Source organism: Streptopelia decaocto (genome assembly GCF_964273445.1).
Source record: "Streptopelia decaocto genome assembly, chromosome: 25".
In the NCBI taxonomy this organism is placed as follows: Eukaryota; Metazoa; Chordata; class Aves; order Columbiformes; family Columbidae; genus Streptopelia; species Streptopelia decaocto.
In genome coordinates, this window is record NC_138680.1 from 1,402,799 (window position 1) to 1,421,996 (window position 19,198).

At 51.9% G+C, this 19,198-nt stretch overlaps 2 protein-coding genes across 2 annotated transcripts; both read left to right on the forward strand.

Moving 5' to 3' along the window:
• Nucleotides 1-245: 245 nt before the first annotated feature.
• Nucleotides 246-13,723, forward strand: RASSF2 (Ras association domain family member 2). Its single transcript, XM_082072433.1, has 12 exons — nt 246-388; nt 809-979; nt 4,388-4,467; nt 5,636-5,711; nt 5,866-6,017; nt 7,164-7,234; nt 9,106-9,257; nt 9,334-9,435; nt 10,410-10,461; nt 11,597-11,718; nt 12,319-12,416; nt 12,630-13,723. Exons 3-12 carry the CDS (start codon nt 4,412-4,414, stop codon nt 12,697-12,699), a joined length of 951 nt encoding a protein of 316 aa, XP_081928559.1. The 5' UTR covers nt 246-388; nt 809-979; nt 4,388-4,411; the 3' UTR covers nt 12,700-13,723.
• Nucleotides 13,724-14,983: 1,260 nt separating this feature from the next.
• Nucleotides 14,984-16,851, forward strand: LOC309449910 (uncharacterized protein). Its single transcript, XM_082072436.1, has 2 exons — nt 14,984-15,022; nt 15,946-16,851. Exon 2 carries the CDS (start codon nt 15,955-15,957, stop codon nt 16,405-16,407), a length of 453 nt encoding a protein of 150 aa, XP_081928562.1. The 5' UTR covers nt 14,984-15,022; nt 15,946-15,954; the 3' UTR covers nt 16,408-16,851.
• The last annotated feature ends 2,347 nt before the right edge of the window (nt 16,852-19,198 follow it).

A 19,198-nucleotide genomic window follows, 5' to 3' on the forward strand; every position in this document is an offset into this window, starting at 1 on the left:
CGAGCCCGAACCGGGGGTTTGAGCTGGAGCATCCTTTAGGATCCCAGTCCCGGTGGGGGGACACAAACTGTGTGCCCCAGGTAGAGCATTCCTTAGGGGATCCCCCAGGCTTGACACCCACAGAGGGTGTCCCTTGGGATCGCGGGGTGACCCTGGGTGCCGGAGAAGGGTGTCCCCGGGATTTCAACACCGTCACCCCGGCGAGTTCCCGCAGCCCCGCCCCGGCCCCCCCGCCCCGCCCAGGGGCGGCTCCAGCGGGGGCAGCGGCTGCGGAGCCGGACGGGCGAGTGCGGGGGGACGGGGCATCTTCATCCTCATCCCGTCCTCATCCTCATCCACGCCGGCAGCCCCGGGGCGGAGCCGGAGCCCCCCCGGAGCCCCATCCGCGGTGAGTAGAAGGCAGAAGGCTGCGCCCACCCCCGGGGTGGGGTTTGGGGGGGCAAGCGGTCCCCACGCCACGGAGGTGTCACCACTGCACCCCACAGCATCCTCAGCATCACCCGCTCTTTTCGGGCTGGCTGCTCTCGCAGGCTGGTGCCACCAGCACCCACAGGTCCCCGTCACACCCCGGGGGGGACACCCACACCCGGGGGGACACCCATACCCGGGGGGACACCCACTAGCTCCTTCCCCATAGCCCACAAGAAGCCGTTGATGGCCACCTGCTCTGCTTGGAGGGGTCTGCCCTGCTGAGTGTGGCCAGTGGGTCCCCTCACTTGTCCCCACCGAGCCAGCGCCCCGATGGCATCACCCGTTTTGGGGTGATCCCTCTGCCACCGCTCAGCGCTCCCTCCTTTCCCCTTTGCAGGACGGGGCTGAACAATTGGGCTGGTGAACAATAGCAGGGCTGGAAAACAATGGAGCTGCCGCACCTCCGCGCTTAGGGACGCCGGACGGACGCTCGGAAGAAATCCCGGCTCCGAAACTGCGCCTGGGCCAGAGCCACCACCGAGCGACGAAAAGGATCCGCTGTAACGGGGTGAGAGCGCTTGGTCGCGTCCCACCGCTGAGCAAAGCGGCTCCGAGAGGCTCTCGGTGCCTCCGAGGGAGGAATTGTCGCTTCTGGATGATTTGCTACCGATCGCGTGGGGATCGATGCGCCGTTGGGCTGGGTAAAAGGGTACAAACCCCTGGGCTGCAGGGTTTGTGCAGGAGGGAGCATCGCGGCCTCCCCGGGGAGCAGGATATTCCCACAATCCCTTGCACGGCCCTGGGGAAGCATCAGCTGCGTCCAAACCGCGTCCCCCACCCGAGCGGGGAGTTGCTGGAGCAGGGGGATGCTGGAGCGGCAGCGCAGATGCTGCTGGAGCATCCATGTGCTGGAAGAGGGGACCGAGGAAACAAACCACCCCTCAATAAACCACTCCTTCCTTCGCAGGAGCAGGGAAGACAGCTTCCCGCTGAAAATAATGATTTTGGGGGATTTTTTCCTGATTATTTTGTTGTATTTGAGCTGCGCATCTCCCCGGGAGCTCTGCAAAAGCAAGCGCTCATCCCCGCTCCACGCAAGGGGCTGTGAGCGTGGCCAGGCTCCCCCACACCGCGGGGCACATGGGGCTGGTGGGACATGGGGAAGGGGCTTAGGAAGGTTGTTTTTAAGAGAAAGGTTAAATCTGGGGTCTATCAATCCTGGCAGTGAGTGCGGGAGCTGCTGACAGCTCGTGCTGGAAGGCAGACGGGGCTGAAATCCTCCTGCCACGTGTGCAGGGGAATCACTTTGACCTGATGTTGTTTTTTAAAGAAAAGCGTTTTGCAAGATAAGCAGCAAAAGCTCAGCCCGTGCCGGGTGTGGAGGAAACGCGTCAGCGCCCAGTGGGGAAACTGAGGCACGGGGGGGTGCCGGGACATGGAGATAACGCTGAGCTGTTGAGGTTGAGCAACCCATTGGGCAATTTGCACGTGTCCAGCCCTTGGGTTTGGGCGATTTCCAGCCTTTTGCCAAAGCCCTGGTAGAGAATTAGGGGGGTGATGGCAGCTGGTGTCTGTTTGGGGATCTCCAGGCAGCTGCCGCTCCCTCCCACCCGCAGCCCGGCGCTCTCGAAACCCAAAAAAGGAAGAATTTGCCCCTTTCTTCGCCTGCTCGGAAGGGGATGTGATGACGGAGGCGAAGGTGGCAGCGCCGGGGCGGTAAACAGGAAACCGTGCTCCTCAGCGCGGGGGATGAACCTGCATTTCAGGGCTCCCCGACACCCCAAAATGAGCTGCTTTTTGGCTGAAATTCACTCCAATGTCCCATTCAAGGGAACCGCCAGAGATTTGGCTTCTCCCCTCTGCATCCCCACGATGCTGTGGAGCACAACTCTCTGGTACCTAAAGCTTCAGCCACTGGCGGGGGGTTTTTCAACCACTTTTGTATTTTGTGCAATATTTTAGCACTGGCCAAGCAGCCGTGTCACTCCATCCTCCCCCTCGCCTTCATGGTGATGTCCCCAAGCTTCTTCAGCCGCTTTCAGGGGACAAGTGAGAAGCTTGTTCTACCATCCCCATATCTGCTTCTGCGGGCTCAGTAACCCCCAAATTCATCAAGCCGCTGCAAAAGCCTTCCCCAATATCATTCTTAATGGATAAATAGGATTATTATCACTATTTTCCACCCTGTGGGAGGATGAATGTCGATGCCGAGCTTCGCCGGGATGCTCGCGCGGCTCCTCAGGAAACCCAAACCTTTGTCAGCTTTTCCGTTGGGACGTGCGATTCTTTTCGGTGGCCGGTTTCTCTTCTGCTTTCTCCAAGCAGCTCCGGGGGCCGCATCGCCTTCCTGCCCTTCCCTTGCCCGTTTCAGCTTTCGCAACTGGTTTAGTTGCTAAAATACATCCCGATGTGCGCGGGGGTTGCCGCTGTGCTGAGGTTTTTAGGAGCTGTGTCCTTCCTCCGACACCGTTTTTAACGTGTGGCCTTGGTTGAGTCATTTATCCGCCTGGATGTTGTTGCAGGAGGGATTATTTTTTTGCAGGAAAATGGGTTTGTTTCCCAAGGGGCTGGGAGGAAGCACATGGTGATGTGGAAGAAAACAGCAGTCTGTGGATTAAATGTTATTTTCTTGCCGTTTTCTGGGCAAGAGACCCTGGGAAAATGAGAGTTCCTCTCGATTTGCTTTGCACAAACACCCGAGGAAAAGCCTGACCCGAGAAGCCCTTTATTGTCACTTAAAACCCCCAACATTGCTCTCCAAGGTCTGATTTCCAAAGCGCTGCGACCCCGAGGGCTTCGCCCTAAATCTCATCTTCATTCCGCTTCGGCACATCCAAAAATCATCCTCGTGCTCTGAGCGCCCAAGGTGGGATATTTTGGGGGGGCGGTTTCCAAGTGTTTGCATGAGAGCGATGGATGTTTTGGCACAAAAATTCGATCAGCATCGTAAAAAATAGTTAAAGGAACCGGCCCTTGCGAAATTCAGCCTGTGTGCCCGCTGGGTCGGGACGGCACAAGGAAGCAACAGGCCGGATTCAGAGCTACGTGTCTTCATAACAAAACTACTAGGATAAATGGAAAGAAGAGCAAATCCTCCTCATAACTCTCCCACCTCCAGGTCTGGCATTGCAGAATCACACAGAATCACAGAATCCCAGGATGTCAGGGGTTGGAAGGGCCCTGGAAAGCTCATCCAGTGCAATCCCCCCATGGAGCAGGAACACCCAGATGAGGTTACACAGGAAGGTGTCCAGGCGGGTTGGAATGTCTGCACAGAAGGAGACTCCACAACCCCCTGGGCAGCCTGGGCCAGGCTCTGCCACCCTCACCGGGAACAAGTTTCTTCTCAAATTTAAGTGGAACCTCCTGTGTTCCAGTTTGAACCCATTGCCCCTTGTCCTGTCACTGGTTGTCACCGAGAAGAGCCTGGCTCCATCCTCCTGACACTCCCCCTTTAGATATCTGTGAACATGAATGAGTCCCCCCTCAGTCTCCTCTTGTCCAGCTCCAGAGCCCCAGCTCCCTCAGCCTTTCCTCACCCGGGAGATGCTCCACTCCCTCCAGCATCTTTGTTGCCCTGCGCTGGACTCTGCAGCAGTTCCCTGTCCTGCTGGAACTGAGGGGCCACAACTGGACACAAGATTCCAGGTGTGGTCTCCCCAGGGCAGAGCAGAGGGGCAGGAGAACCTCTCGGGACAGCCCGTGGATGCTCGAAATGCAAATGTCAGCGTAACGTATCTCCGCCAGTATTAAATTTTCAGTGAGTTTACGCCGCTTCTTCCCTTATCTGATTTTCCCTCCTTCCCCATCACTTTTCCCAGAGGAACCGCAGAACATTTTCCCCAGGGCCTTTTCCCAAGAGCTCTTCCCAATCCGAACGGAGTTGATTTATCTCCTGGTTATCCAGGGGATGCGATAACGGGGCGGTTCACGCCGATGGGTTTATACTTTGCTCTCCTCCCTCTTTGTGGTTCAGCTCCCATGAAAGACGAGCGGGAGGATGGATTACGGCTGCGAGTACCTGGTTCCCTGCGGAAAAGACAAATTCATCGCCAAGTAAGACGCTCGGATGGAAATTCAGTCGGTGCTGGGAGCTGGGGGGTTATTTGCAATATTCCCAGGGGTTTTTCCACCTTTAAGATGGGAGGAGGGGAGTGTTTTAAACTGGATTTGGACAGAAAGCGGCGTTTTAGGGCAAGAAACATCCATGTCCTTTTAAAAATAAACCCAAAGTTGTTGATGGGATTTTCAAAATGTTTTTCTTAGGAGCGCGGCCAAACGCTCTATGAACCTTCATAGAATGTACGGATTAGTAATTGTTCTTTTCTGCTTTGCTAAAGGAAGCGAAAGGATTCTTAAGTTTAAAGGCTCTTTTAGAGGAGACAAAGCTGATATGTGATAGTTTTTCCACCCTTTTTTTTTCCCTCATAAACCCAAATCCTCCCAATTTGTGCTTCTTTATCCCAGTCTGATGCTGCTGAGCATCCTTAAACTCATCACAATTAATTGGCAGCTTAGTGAATCAATACCAGAGGCATCGCTTCCCCGGGACTCAGAGCTGTGATTAGCCAGCCTGGGTTTATTATTTTTATTATTTTATTGTTATGATCTATATTTTTATTATTCATTTGCAACCAGAGCAAGGCTCAACGTTTTAATTTAAAACTCAAGATCAGGGTTTGGAGGGACGAGCCACCGCAATAAACCCACCCGTGATAACTTGTGACTCCGGCGTGACCGAAGCGCTTGTGTGCTCCAAAAATGCCCTTATTTTCCAGCCTTGTGACCGATTCCACCAAGGTCTGGTGGCTTTTTTAATGTGCTTTTTGCACAGTTTATAGAGGGGACGGTTGCAGGGGAGCTTGTCCCCCCCTACACGTGGTTGCAAAGGATGGAACCCCAGTAAACATCCTCAACAAGGGAAATGGGTGCAGGGGAGCTTGTCCCCCCTACACATGGTTGCAGAGGGTGGAACCTCCTCAACAAGGGAGGGTCTAGAGGCATCAAAAGACCCAGATTTGCCCCAAATTAAGCTGGTTTGGGTCTCCCAGCAGCATAGAAGGTTCATTGCCCTAGGAAGTGATATGTGGTTTTTCCCGTATCTCCCAATATTTCACCCTGGCCAGCTCAGGGGTCACCACGCTGGGTACCAAACAGCACCCGCAACATCCCCCCCTTGCTTGTCTGCATCTCTTCTCAGCATATTTTCCATTATTTTTTCCAGAAATGAGCTGCTTTTACACTTGAAGACCTACAACATCTACTACGAAGGGCAAAATTTACAACTGCGGCACCGGGAGGTAAAAAAACCCTCAGGGCAAGCACACAACTTAGGGCAAAAAAACAAGGAAACTGGCTTGGATTTTGCTTTGGGGGGGTGCAAAAAAAAAAACCCCAATTCGCTATTTACAGTTATTTGTATTTTGGCTAATGAGCTGCCCATCTTCTGCGCAGGAGGAAGGCGAACTCATCGTGGAGGGGCTGCTGAACATCTCGTGGGGTTTGCGGCGCCCCATCCGGCTGCAGATGCAGGATGACAACCAGCGCATCCGCCCCCCGCCCTCCTCCTCCTCCTGGCACTCGGGCTGCAACCTGGGAGCCCACGGGTGAGTGGGGGCAAGAGAAGAGACACCCCCCCAAAAGAACCCAACCAGCATCTGCTGGGTTGCAACCCCAGCTACCTTCTCTGCAAAGAAGGTGCAAAACCGTGAGGAAGCCAAGGCTGAAATAAAGGAGCTTGGTTTCACGTTGCAAGGAGCGCCCCCCCCGCCCCGTTTTGCAAAGACCCCCCCTTTTGCAAAGCCCCCCCCTGTTGCAAAGGCCTCCCCCTTTTGCAAAGACCCCCCTTTTGCAAAGAGCCTCTGTTTTGCAAAGACTTCCGATTTTGCAAAGATCCCCCTTTTGCAAAACCTCCACTTTTGCAAAGACCCCCCCTTTTGCAAAGACCCCCCCTTTTGCAAAGACCCCCTTTTTGCAAAGACCCTCTGTTTTGCAAAGACTCCCCATTTTGCAAAGACTCCCCCTTTTGCAAAGACCCCCCCCTTTCGCAAAACCTCCCCCTTTTTGCAAAGACCCCCCCTTTCGCAAAACCTCCCCCTTTTGCAAAGATTCCCCCTTTCACAAAGACCCCCTCTTTTTGCAAAGCTCCCCATTTGTGCACAGACCTTTCCCTTTTTGCAAAGGCTCCTCCTTTTGCACCCCCCCCTTTTGCAAAGATCCCCCCTTTTTCCAAAGACCCCTCCTTTTACAGAGCTCCTCCCTCTTTGCAGCCCCTCCTTTCTGCACTCCTCCCCTTTGTGCACAACCTCCCCTTTCGCAAAGACCCCCCCCATTTTGCAAAAATCCCTCCTTTTGCAAAGATTCCCCCTTTTGCCGTACCTTCCCTTTTTGCGAAGACACCCCCACTTTAGCAACCTCCACCTTTTACAAATCCCCCTTTTACAAATAACTCCCTCGTTTTGCAAAGACCCCTTTGCTTGCAATAAGCTCCTTCCCAAACCAAGCCTGGGTTTAACTTTAACACCAGTTTAACGCTGCATGTTGCTCTGGGCCCAATAATTCCAGTTCCCAGTGGGACCCTGGGCTGGAGCTTCATCCTCAAGAGCCCAGGAGCAGCAAGAACATGGGTTGCCCTGGCCCTGGGGGGGGCTCCATGGTTTTTCCATGTTCATTTAGACATCAGCAAAGGGAAAAAAGGGGCATTTCAGCTTTTCTTGCACAGGTTGTATGTTAGTTTAATGTCTGATCCCCAGGTCCGTGCTCAAGCCCAGCACCTTGCCGGACATCCAGGTTACGGATGCAGATGCTCCAAACACGGATGCAGGTGAGTGGGGCTCAGATCCCGTGGGATTTGGGAGCAGCTGCTTCGTGCTCCAGTTTTGAGAAAATATAAAAGAGGCGCTTTTTTCCCCTCTAGAAATCAGCGTCCCCACCTTCCTCCACTTAAAGCCATTTCCAGTATATTCCCAATAGTTATTTAGTTGTTTAATTCCATTTAATTCTCAGGGAAAGGGTCGTGGTGGGATGTGGGGAAGCGGCACTTGGAAGGAAATAAGGGATGGACCAAAAACCCTGTGGGATCGGAGGGAAAAGGATGTCGGTGCTTCCCCTTCCCGGCGGCTCCGTTTTTAGGGCAGAAGAATAAGTGGGAAGTGCCGTTACCATGGGGAAGGCGACATTTCTGCAAAGCTTTTTCCCCCCGTCGCTGGTTTTTGCAGCACTCGTCAGTCCCGGCGCTTCGTTAACCCCTTGTTCTGCGGCAATAAATGGGACACGAGCTGCGATTCCCGCGGGAAAAGCGGCTCTGTGCCTTGTGCTCGTTCCATCGGGGCATCTCAAAGATGTTCCTGGGGCTTTTTTTAATGCTTTTATGGAAATACACCCTTGGACAGACAAAAAACCAGCTCGTCCTTTCACCTCCTTGATATTCATTCACTTCCCAGCTTTGGGAAGAACGGAGCACTTGTAAAACTCCTTGATCATGAAACCTTGATCCTCCACCTTTTCCCCTTTTTCCTTTTAATCCCCCCCACATTTCACGTATTTTTTTCCCCTTCTACCCCAAAATAAGACAGGGGCTTATATTAATTTTTACTCCAAAAGATGCGTTAGGGCTTATTTTCAGGGGATGTCTTGTTTTTCCATGAACAGCGATCTACATTTATTCTTGAACAAAAAGAAATCAACATTTATTTAAATATAGTCATGTCATCACATTCTGGAACATCATTGTAACTCTCCAAACCCTTTCTGTCCTGCTGCATTCGATTGCCAATCAATTTCACTTTTTCCATGTTGCCTGTGCGCTATTTAATTGACTTTTTAAAAATGAACTGTAACTCGGGCTTATTTTTAGAGTAGGGCTTATATTTGGAGCAGCCTCAAAAAGCCTGAAAAATCATGCTAGGGCTTATTTTGGGGGTAGGGCTTATTTTGGGGGTAGGGCTTATTTTTGGGGTAGGGCTTATTTTGGGAGTAGGGCTTATTTTGGGAGTAGGGCTTATTTTGGGAGTAGGGCTTATTTTGGGGGAATCACGGTAATCAAAGCTTGCCCAGGCAATATCTGCAACTCATCGTGCCTTAGAAACCATTCCAGCCGGCCGTGTGACGTTCATCCCCTGCCAGCACATAAGAAAGGAGGCTTTGATTGTATTTTATCACCAAAAGCCTATAAAAATCAGCGCAAAACTGGCGCCTGCGCCTCCTCGTGAGTGCTTAGTCACCAGCATGCAGCTGCAACCACAGATATTTTTCCTCGCTGCTGACATGCTTGGAATTAAAACGTCCCAACTCAAGCCTGAGAGGTTCATTAAAGATGGATGAAGAAGGAGTTTCTAATAATCTGGACCCCGGGCAGTTTTCACGCAGAGATGTGAAGCACCTGGCCCTGTTTGGTTGTTCTCATTAAAGGGGAAAATAATTAAATGATGGAAAAAAGAGATGAGATGCTCAAGTCCATGGGGGAAAAGGTTTTATCCAGGCCGCAGCCTGGATTGATGTTAATTCTGAATTAATAACCTCCTCCAGCTGGGGGAGAGTAAACCAGTGGGTTTAAACTGGTGGGTTAATCTCTCCGGTGAAGTTTACTGGGGTTTATTTTGGGGTGGGGATTCCTGTGTCCACGGGGGGAACCCCAAAAGGGATTTTGTAGATGGAGGGGGGTTCTCGCTCGCCCTAAACCGGGTTTATTTCCAGCCGCCAAGTCGCAGGCGGAGGAGACGCCGCAGCTGATGCGGACGCGGAGCGACGTGGGGGTTCGGCGGCGCGGCAGCTCCCGCACCCCCGGCGAGCAGCGCCGCATCCGCCGCCACCGCTTCTCCATCAACGGCCACTTCTACAACCACAAGGTGAGCCCCAGACCCCAAAAACCGCTCCCCACGGATGGGCGGTTACATGGATTGACGTGGACTTTACGCCCCGTAGACGTCGGTGTTCACGCCGGCGTACGGCTCCGTCACCAATGTCCGGATCAACAGCACCATGACGACACCCCAGGTCCTCAAACTGCTGCTCAATAAATTCAAGGTACGTTAAATATCCCCCTCCCTGGGTTGCGCTTTTATATCCCTGGGATATTTGGGAAAATATAATACAGCCTTTTTTTTCTCTAGAAATTAGTATCCCCATCTTGCCATTACTTAAAGGTTACTTAAAGCCATTGACAATATATTTTTTGTTACTAAAGGGTTACTTAGAGCCATGACCAATCTATTTTTTGTTATTAAAGGGTTACTTAGAGCCATTTCCAATATATTTTTTGTTACTAAATGGTTACTTAGAGCCATTTCCAATCTATTTTTTGCTACTAAAGGGTTACTTAGAGCCATTTCCAATCTATTTTTTGTTACTTAAAGCCATTTAGCATTTAGATGAGGTTCTTAGGGACATGGTTTAGTACTAGATTTAGTTGATGGTTGGACTCCATGATCCTGAGGGTCTCTTCCAACTGAAGTGATTCTATGATTCATTTCCAATATACTTTTTGTTACTTAAAGCCATTCCAATATATTTTTGTTACTCAAAGCCATTGCCAATCTATTTTTTGTTACTAAAGGGTTACTTAGAGCCATGTCCAATATATTTTTTGCTACTAAAGGGTTACTTAGAGCCATTTCCAATATACTTTTTGTTACTTAAAGCCATTTAGCATTTAGACAAGGTTCTTGGGGACATGGTTTAGTACTAGATTTAGTACTAAATCTAAGAGATCCTGAGGGTCTCTTCCAACTGAAATGATTCTATGGTTCATTTCCAATATATTTTCTGTTACTTAAAGCCGCTTCCAATATATTTTTGTTACCTAAAGCCATTCCAATATATTTGTGTTACTCAAGGCCATTTCCAATCTATTTTTTTGTTACTTAAAGCCGCTTCCAATATATTTCTTATCCCACGGATATAAAATACAACAGCGGAGCGAAATAACAGGGTTTTTTAATTACTGGGAAAGCCGAGGGTGGAAACATGGATGTTTAATAGTGATTTATGTCTCGGTTCAGATTGAAAACTCGGCGGAGGAGTTTGCGCTCTACATCGTCCACACCAGCGGAGGTGAGTCTGCGAAACAATCCAACCCGGCGCAGCCGGCGGGTTGGTTACAGCACAGCTGGTGGGTTGGATACGGCACAGCCGGCAGGTTGGTTATGGCACAGTCGGCGGGTTGGTTATGGCGCAGATGGCGGGTTGGTTATGGCATAGCTGGTGGGTTGGTTACGGCACAGCCGGCGGGTTGGATACGGCGCACCTGGCAGGTTGGTTATGGCGCAGCTGCCAGGTTGGTTACAGCGTAGCTGGTGGGTTGGTTATGGCACAGATGGCTGGTTGGATACAGCACAGCTGGTGGGTTGGTTACGGCACAGCCGGCGGGTTGGTTATGGCACAGCTGGTGGGTTGATTATGGCACAGCTGGTGGGTTGGTTATGGTGCAGCCAGCGGGTTGGTTATGACTCAGCCGGCGCGTTGGTTACCACACAGCTGGTGGGTTGGTTACGGCTCAGCCGGTGGGTTGGTCACGGCACAGCTGGCGGGTTGGATATGGCGCAGCCGGCAGGTTGGTTACGGCATAGCTGGTGGGTTGGTTACGGTGCAGCCGGTGGGTTGGTTATGGCATAGTTGGTGGGTTGGTTATGGCGCAGCCGGCGGGTTGGTTACGGCATAGTTGGTGGGTTGGTTACGGCGCAGCTGGCAGGTTGGTTATGGCATAGTTGGTGGGTTGGTTACGGCGCAGCTGGCAGGTTGGTTATGGCATAGTTGGTGGGTTGGTTATGGTGCAGCCGGCAGGTTGGTTATGGCATAGTTGGTGGGTTGGTTACGGCGCAGCTGGCAGGTTGGTTATGGCGCAGCCAGCGAGTTGGTTACGGCATAGCTGGTGGGTTGGTTACGGTGCAGCCGGCGGGTTGGACACGGCGCAGCCGGCAGGTTGGTTACCACACAGCTGTTGGGTTGGTTATGGCACAGCCGATGGGTTGGTCACGGCACAGCTGGTGGGTTGGATATGGCACAGCCGATGGGTTGGTCACGGCACAGCTGGTGGGTTGGATATGGCACAGCTGGTGGGTTGGATATGGCACAGCCGATGGGTTGGTTATGGCGCAGCTGGCAGGTTGGTTACGGCACAGCCAGTGGGTTGGTTACGGCGCAGCCTGGTTGCGGCCGAGCTGAACGCCGGTGTTTTTGGCGTCCGCAGAGAAGCAGAAGCTGCGAGCCAGTGATTACCCCCTGATCGCCCGCATCCTGCAGGGCCCCTGCGAGCAGGTCTCCAAGGTTTTCCTCATGGAGAAGGACCAGGTGGAAGAAATCACCTACGACGTGAGTTCAGCGCCGCGGGATGCTCGTGGCTTTGGGCTGCAGGGGGACGTCTCCATGCTGGGGATGCAGGAATTGCTTTGTTTTACTCATGGGGAAAACCTTATTTTTGTGCTCAAGAGCATCTTTAAGCTGCAACCGAGAGCAAACGCCGCCCAGCCCTATTTCACCATCCCAAAGCTGATTGCAGAACAGCGATCGCTGCACATCTTTTGGCATCATTGATATGTTCTGCTGCCATCTGCTGGATCCCTCCTACCCCAGCCCTGCTTTGCTTTTTAATCCAAGCCCAGACGAAGTGTTTTCAGGGTTTATTTGGCGCTCAGTGGCACATCAGGGCGCTCTGTATGAAGGAGCCAAGTCTTGCAGTGGGTAAAATGTAAAATAATCCTTTGGTGACTTTTTTCCCAGTAATTAGCGCTCGTTTGTTGCTGTTTGTGCTGTGGGAATGTGGTTTCTTCTAGGGATTTTTGCAAAAGTTGGGGGGATTCTTGATTTTCCTGGTTATATCTGGGGAGAGGATGCTGCGAACTCGCCTTCAGCCTCACGGGGTTGGTGCATCGCCCTCTTCATCACCCTCTTCGTCGTTTCTCTCCCACCCAGGTCGCTCAGTACATCAAATTCGAGATGCCCGTCCTCAGGAGCTTCATCCAGAAGCTGGAGGAAGAGGAGGATCGCGAAGTGAAGAAGCTAATGCGCAAGTACGGCGGGTTTGGCGCCATCGGGGTGGAGATGCCGAGAGTTAAAGACATTTTTGTGGGGTTATTTTGCTGCCGAAAACTCATTTGCACAGCCTTGCATCCCCGATACATTCAGGGAGTTTGCATCATGCCAGAGTTTTCTCGGCAATTTGGGTTAAAAGCCCAGCTTGATGCTGCAAAACATCCCATTTTCCGTGTTCTTTGCCTCTCCAGATACTCCGTCCTCCGGCTGATGATCGAGCAGAGGCTGGAGGAGATTTCCGAAGGTCCCACAGCGATGTGAAACGTTTTGCCGGCTCTGGGTTGTGTTGCACAAAGAGCCGTTTTCCCGCAGGATGCGCCGGATCGAACCCCAAACCCCGTCTTGCCCGGAGTCCGTCGGGATCACTCTGGCTTGGCGCCTTCAGCATCCTCCCGTGTCTTCATCCGTGCAGCATCCTTGGGGGCTCCTTTGCTGCAAATGGGGTTTTTCCCCATGAGACTCTGGCCGGTGGAAACTTTGGCCAAAAGCTCAAATCCCTGGAAATAACAGGGGCTGATAAAAGCAACAAAATAGGAAATCCAGGGGCCGAGCGAGGGCTGCCAGTGTTTGAGAACGAGAATTTAGGCTCAGGTTTAAGATGGTGCCGCATGCGGCTCCCGGTGAAGGACCCGGTGGCAAGAGAGCACAAATAATCCCTCTTTTCCTTTTAAAAGAAGCACATTTCTATCGCAATAATTCGCAGGTGACGGGAAGCTTTTGTAAATTAAAAGGGTCTGCTGAGAATTGGGGGTTTTTAAACATATTTGCTGCCGGTAGCAAACCTGGGGACTGACAACCGCATTTACAGCAGGGGAGTAAATCGCTTTTCCCCGCCTTGTTCCCATAACCTGCATCTGGTTGCATAACCCCCTGCTCCCCCCTTTCTAATTTGCACTAATTTTAGGGATTTTTTTAAAAGAAACCACGATGTCAAACCTCTCTGTAGCCGTAACATGCCAAATAGCGCCGACACATTGTCCTGGCCAAACCAGGACCACAACTGGCTCCGTTATCACCATCCCACCTGGATAAACCTCTTTGCTCGCGGGCTAAACCAGCAATATCACTTCTATACCTCGATGTGAACTAAAACTCTTTTTCCCTTGATTTTTTGAAATGTATCTTTCTAATTTTTTTTAATTTCGATGGTACCTTTTCCACCTTTAACGCGTTAGGGAGAGTGTTGTACAGCGAGAAAAGCTTTTAATGGATTTGAAGGATGACTGTGGTTGATTAACAAGAAAACAAAATATGTAGCAACTTAATACAGAATGAAAACACCGGAGTTAGAGCCTGTTTTCTTTAAAATAAAGCACTTTGTGGACAGAAATGCTGCTGAAATGGGCTTTGTGTGAGGGAGAGGAATAAAATCAACCCGCATCCCGGCAGTTTTGGAGAATCATATTTAAATCACTGGAAGGTTCTTGGGGAATATTGGGCTGTTGTCGTGTTTATCCAGCCCTTAGAGACTATTTACCCCACAAAATGTGGTCAGCGGACTCGATCCTCTGGATGTTTCCCTTCCAGAAGGTAAAACTCACCTCTAGAAGGAAACCTCAGCATTGCTGGAAAAATTTAATGAAATAGAACAAGGGCAAGTGTAGAGTCTTGAATCTGGGCAGGAACAACCCCAGGGTCCAGTGTAAGCTGGGGAATGACCTATTAGAGAGCAGCGTAGGGGAAAGGGACCTGGGGGTCCTGGGGACAGCAGGGGGACCATGAGCCAGCACTGGGCCCTTGTGGCCAGGAAGCCAATGGGACCTGGGGTGGGTTAGAAGGGGGTGGTCAGTAGGTCAGAGAGGTTCTCCTGCCCCTCTGCTCTGCCCTGGGGAGACCACACCTGGAATATTGTGTCCAGCTGTGGCCCCTCAGTTCCAGCAGGACAGGGAACTGCTGCAGAGAGTCCAGCGCAGGGCAACAAAGATGCTGAAGGGAGTGGAGCATCTCCCGGGTGAGGAAAGGCTGAGGGAGCTGGGGCTCTGGAGCTGGACAAGAGGAGACCGAGGGGGGACTCATTCATGTTCACAGATATCTAAAGGGGGAGTGTCAGGAGGATGGAGCCAGGCTCTTCTCGGTGACAACCAGTGACAGGACAAGGGGTAATGGGTTCAAACTGGAACACAGGAGGTTCCACTTAAATATAAGAAGAAACTTGTTCCCGGTGAGGGTGGCAGAGCCTGGCCCAGGCTGCCCAGGGGGTTGTGGAGTCTCCTTCTGTGCAGACATTCCAACCCGCCTGGACACCTTCCTGTGTAACCTCATCTGGGTGTTCCTGCTCCATGGGGGGATTGCACTGGATGAGCTTTCCAGGTCCCTTCCAACCCCTGACATCCTGGGATTCTGTGATTCTGTGTGCTCAGTATTTAAACCTGAGCTCCCTGCATCCCCAAGTTTATCCCCAACCGCACTTTGTTTTCTCCCCGAAGCCGCCGGCCCCGCATTTTCCAGCCCGTTTATCCCTCCCCGCGCAGGAGGGGACACGGGTGACGTTGGCTCCGCTCGTCGAAGCTTTATCCTCCGGAAAAAGTGCGAGTTGAGTCGAGCCCACAGGCGCAGGCAGGAGGAGGCATCACCAGCTGCACGGGTAAGGGCACAGAGTTGGGGAGAATAAGCTAAAAATTGGGTAAATTAGCAAGGTGGAAAATCCTGGGGTTTGGCACAAACCGGAGCTGGAGGTTGGGATGGGGAAAACAACCAGGGGAGGCAACACCTGCCCCGTTTTCCCCGGGTTGTGATCCATAAACTGCTGGGGAAATAAAAAGGGCAAAAAATAGGAAAGGAAAAAAAATACCAGTTTATTTTTCTGGGGTTTGCCGCCCGGATTTTGGGGCGTTTCTAACGTGGATGGAGCTGGAAGTGGGATGTGCTTCTCCAGGCTTAAAACAAAACATTATTTGGAGGAACAGGGCAGAGAAATGAGACAAATTAAATTAATCAAGCCCTGTTATTTTTAATTTTGAAGCACTGGGTTTTGAAGGGGGGTGGGTCAGGCCTGGCACCTTCCAGCGGGGCCGGTTGGATGGAAACGCTGACACAGGGATGCTGCGGCCAGGGGGGCTCTGCTGGTTCAAAAGGCTTTTGTCAACAACGGCTCCTGCTGGTTTTGGGGCTGGTTTTGGGGCTGCGATGGCTCAGCAGCTTCGGTACAATGAGGTTGTTTGCTCAGGGGCTGCAGGGCGGGGGATGAGGGGGAATTGCGTCGCGATGCTTTGCGGCGGGTGGAAAAACGAACGTATGAGTTTGCTGGGGAAGTTGGGAGTGTTTGGATCACACATAAATTATATGTAGTAAAAGACGTATAGATGAGGTTCTCAGGGACATGGGGCAGCGCAAGCGCTGGGGTAATGGTTGGACTCAATGAGCTTGAGAGGCTTTTCCAACCAAAATGATTCTATGATTGAATATGGTTGATATATTTGATATATTGAATTATTAACTTTATTCAGTGTGTGTTGGCCTAAACATAAGGCATGGAGCTCACTCTCCCTCCTTGTGCCCCTTTGGCAGGTCAGCAGGATGAGGCCCCGCGACGCCTGGTGCTGGGTGGCCATGCTGCTCCTCGCCCTCTTCAGCGCCGGTGCCGGCGGCCGCCGCGGCGCCGGTGGAAGAACCGGGGGCCGAGGAGGCGTCGGCGGCACCGGGGGCCTCCGCGGGGGCTTTCGGGCCATGTCCCGCAGCGCCGGCCCCCCGGGCCGCGGCTCCAAGGTGGCGGGGGCCATCGCGGCCGGCGCCGCCGCGGGGTACGGTATGGGGCTCTTGGGGCGCCCGCGGCCGTCCCGCCTGGGCCACGGCGTCCCCGTGGCGCGGCAGCCCCCGCCGGCGGGTGGTTTTCACGCCCCGAGTTGGCCAGATATGGGTGGCAAGCGGGGACCCCCCAACCGAGCCGCTGGGGACGGACGCGGTGGCGTCGGCCCCGCTTTGCTACTGGCACCCGCCGTCTGCTTCGTCACCCACGGGCTGCAGCGCTGAGCGCCGGGAGGGGACCACGGGTGACCCCCCGGCCGGCTGAGCCCACCGGGGTTTCTTAGTGAATGACTACTGGGGGATGAGATGTGGCTTGGGGAGGTGGAAGAGACGCTCCGCCGCTGCCTCAGTTTCCCCTGGAGCTGAGCACCCATCGCCATGGTCACCCGGACCCTGCAAGCCCCCGAACACCGGAAATCCAGCCCTGCGAGGACGTGTGGGGATTTGCACCCGGATTGACGCTCAGCTCTGGTTTCCTGTTGTGTGGCTTTACCAAAAAAATGCTCCTTTCCGCCCAAAAAAGAGCGCTGGGACTCCATGGGGGATCGGGGTGGGGATGCGGGGCTTGAAAATGGACCCCTCCACCTTGCAATAAAGTTTGGCCTTGACACATCCTCTTGTTTTTTAACCAAATCCAGCATGTTTAGCACTGGTAGCAACGCAAGGAAGAGCCGTATCATCAAGGGACGCTGCCGGGGGGGGGTTAACGTGATGCTTGGGGACAAACCTGCCCTGTCCCATCAATCTGGCTTTGAAATGGGCAAAAAAACCCCAATCTTTAGCATCCTCAGCCCAAAACACCCCCAGCTGTGCGACTGACCCTCCCTCGGGTGCTTTATATTTGACAGAGAGGAGGCAAATCCTCTTTGGGAAGAGCAGGGGAGCTTTGGGGAGGGATTTTTTCCCCTCTATCATCTGTGTTTTTATCTCTAGTCACTGCTTTGGGTGGTTAAACCTTCCCTAAAATCCGGTTTAGCTGCAGCAGCTCAACCATTGCTATGGGTGAAGAAAATAAGAAGGCGCCAGGTGAAATATCTGGGATCCCCATGGGCAATCACCATCCTGCAGTGGTTAAGTCCCTCACCAGAGCATTTTTGAGCCTGGGTGTTTGCGAGTGGGTCGTCTCCTCTTAGAATGAGTGTTTTTTGGGGTATAAATACCCTTATAGTCTCCCCAGCAGAGCTGTTGAGTCGGGCCTCACCTCTTTTGAGAGGTTAAATCAGCCCTGGCTGATGTACATTGATTTTCCAGGTTCTTTTACAATAATTATTTTAATTCTACAGAAGTTATTTGGCTCCTGAGGGATTTAATTGGTTTTGGGGGAGGTGGGAATGGGATGGCTCTGAGGTCGATGCTCTTACAACCATCCAAATTGCTCAAATTAATTAATATGGTTTACATAATTTGTCTAATAATCTCTCCACTGGCTTAGGGGCAGCTTTAAGGCTGAACAAACCCAGCGAACCCTGTAATGCAGCAAAGGGTTATTTTATTCCTTAAAATCTGCTTGTTTAAAACAATAAACCCAGCAGAAAGTTGAGCCACAGCTCAAATGCGCATTTTTCCAACATACATTTTGCATCCAGACGTATATTTTATATTATATTTTGATGTTTGGATGCTGTCAAGAGCACCTTCCATTCGCAGCCCTGATTTGCAGCCTGTGGGATGATCCCACACTTCCCAAATTCCCCAGTTTTTCTTGTTTTCCCCCTCCCTTCATTGTGCAATATATGGGGATACGTTCCAACCCACCCTCCAATTCAATTTCCAGCCCTTGCGCTGCAGGAAAAGGCCTTAAAAGTGATTAACATCCTCATTAATCACCTTGTGCTGGGAGTTTTGGGATTGTATATGAAGATGGGGAGATGCTGAGATCTCTCATAGACGTGTTTTTCTAGGTGAGAATTTGGAAGCAAAATCGAGGTGTTTTCACCCATTTTGCTCCAAAACAGCAACCGAGCCAACGCAAAGCTCAGCCTAATTTTGGAGGTTTCTTTGGTAGGCCTGGCTTTGCAAAAACATCCCCGGGGTTGATCCTGGGCTGGGTTCAGACAGGAGATGGTGCTGTTTGCTCAGCAATGCGGCTCCTCTCATCCAAACCCAATAAAACAGGTGGGTTTTGGGCACTCGTTTGCATTTTAAGCCTCCAAATGAGACTATTTCTCCTCCGTCTCGCTGCAAACTGTCCAGCTCTGGGATGCAAAGCGCCACAGGATGCGGGATTTGAAGGGGTATATAGAAAAACACCCCCCAAAATGACTGTATTTGTACTTTGGGGTGTATTTATGATCCTCGCTTGGCAACCAGGTGCCTGCCCGCGCTGCAGGATTTGGGTTATTTAGTTAATTAAGCAATTAATTTCTCTAGTGAAACAGGTCACTCCAAGGGGGTTCTTGGAGCCAATTGTCCCAAAGGACACAAGGGCTCAGCCCGTGGCCTCATGTCCTGTTCGAGCGCTCCCAGAGCCAGAAAAGCTCCAAAATTCATCCCCAGCAGTGAGAAAATGGCCCCAAAAATCACCATAAACCCCAATTATTCACACAGGGCCCCATGCTGCGTAAAAAAAATGGGTGCAAAGCGGGGAAAGTGAGGATTTTTGAGCTTATCTGAGCTGATATCAGGGTGTCCCCTACATGTGGGGCTGGAGCGGCTGCCCCGTGTTGGGGTGAAATGTGGGAAGATGGGGGTTTGGGGGCTAAAAATTGGCATTTTTGTATTGCTGGCTGCTGAGGTCAAACCCTTTTCAGTGGAACTTACCATGTAGGTGCTTATCTTGGAAAATAGGGGGTGTCCTTTCCTGAAATCACTCTTGTTTTAGCTTGAAAAAAAGTCTTAATTAATACAAAGTGGTGTATAAACCTCCCAATAACCTCACGGGGGGGGGTTATTCCCCAAATCCTCCTTTCCATCACCATTCTGTAAATCGTTTTTGCACAGGGAGGATGTAAAGAGTCCGATTTGGGGTTTTACTTGGAGCATCATTTAAATAAGCAAATTCTTTGGTGTCTTTGTG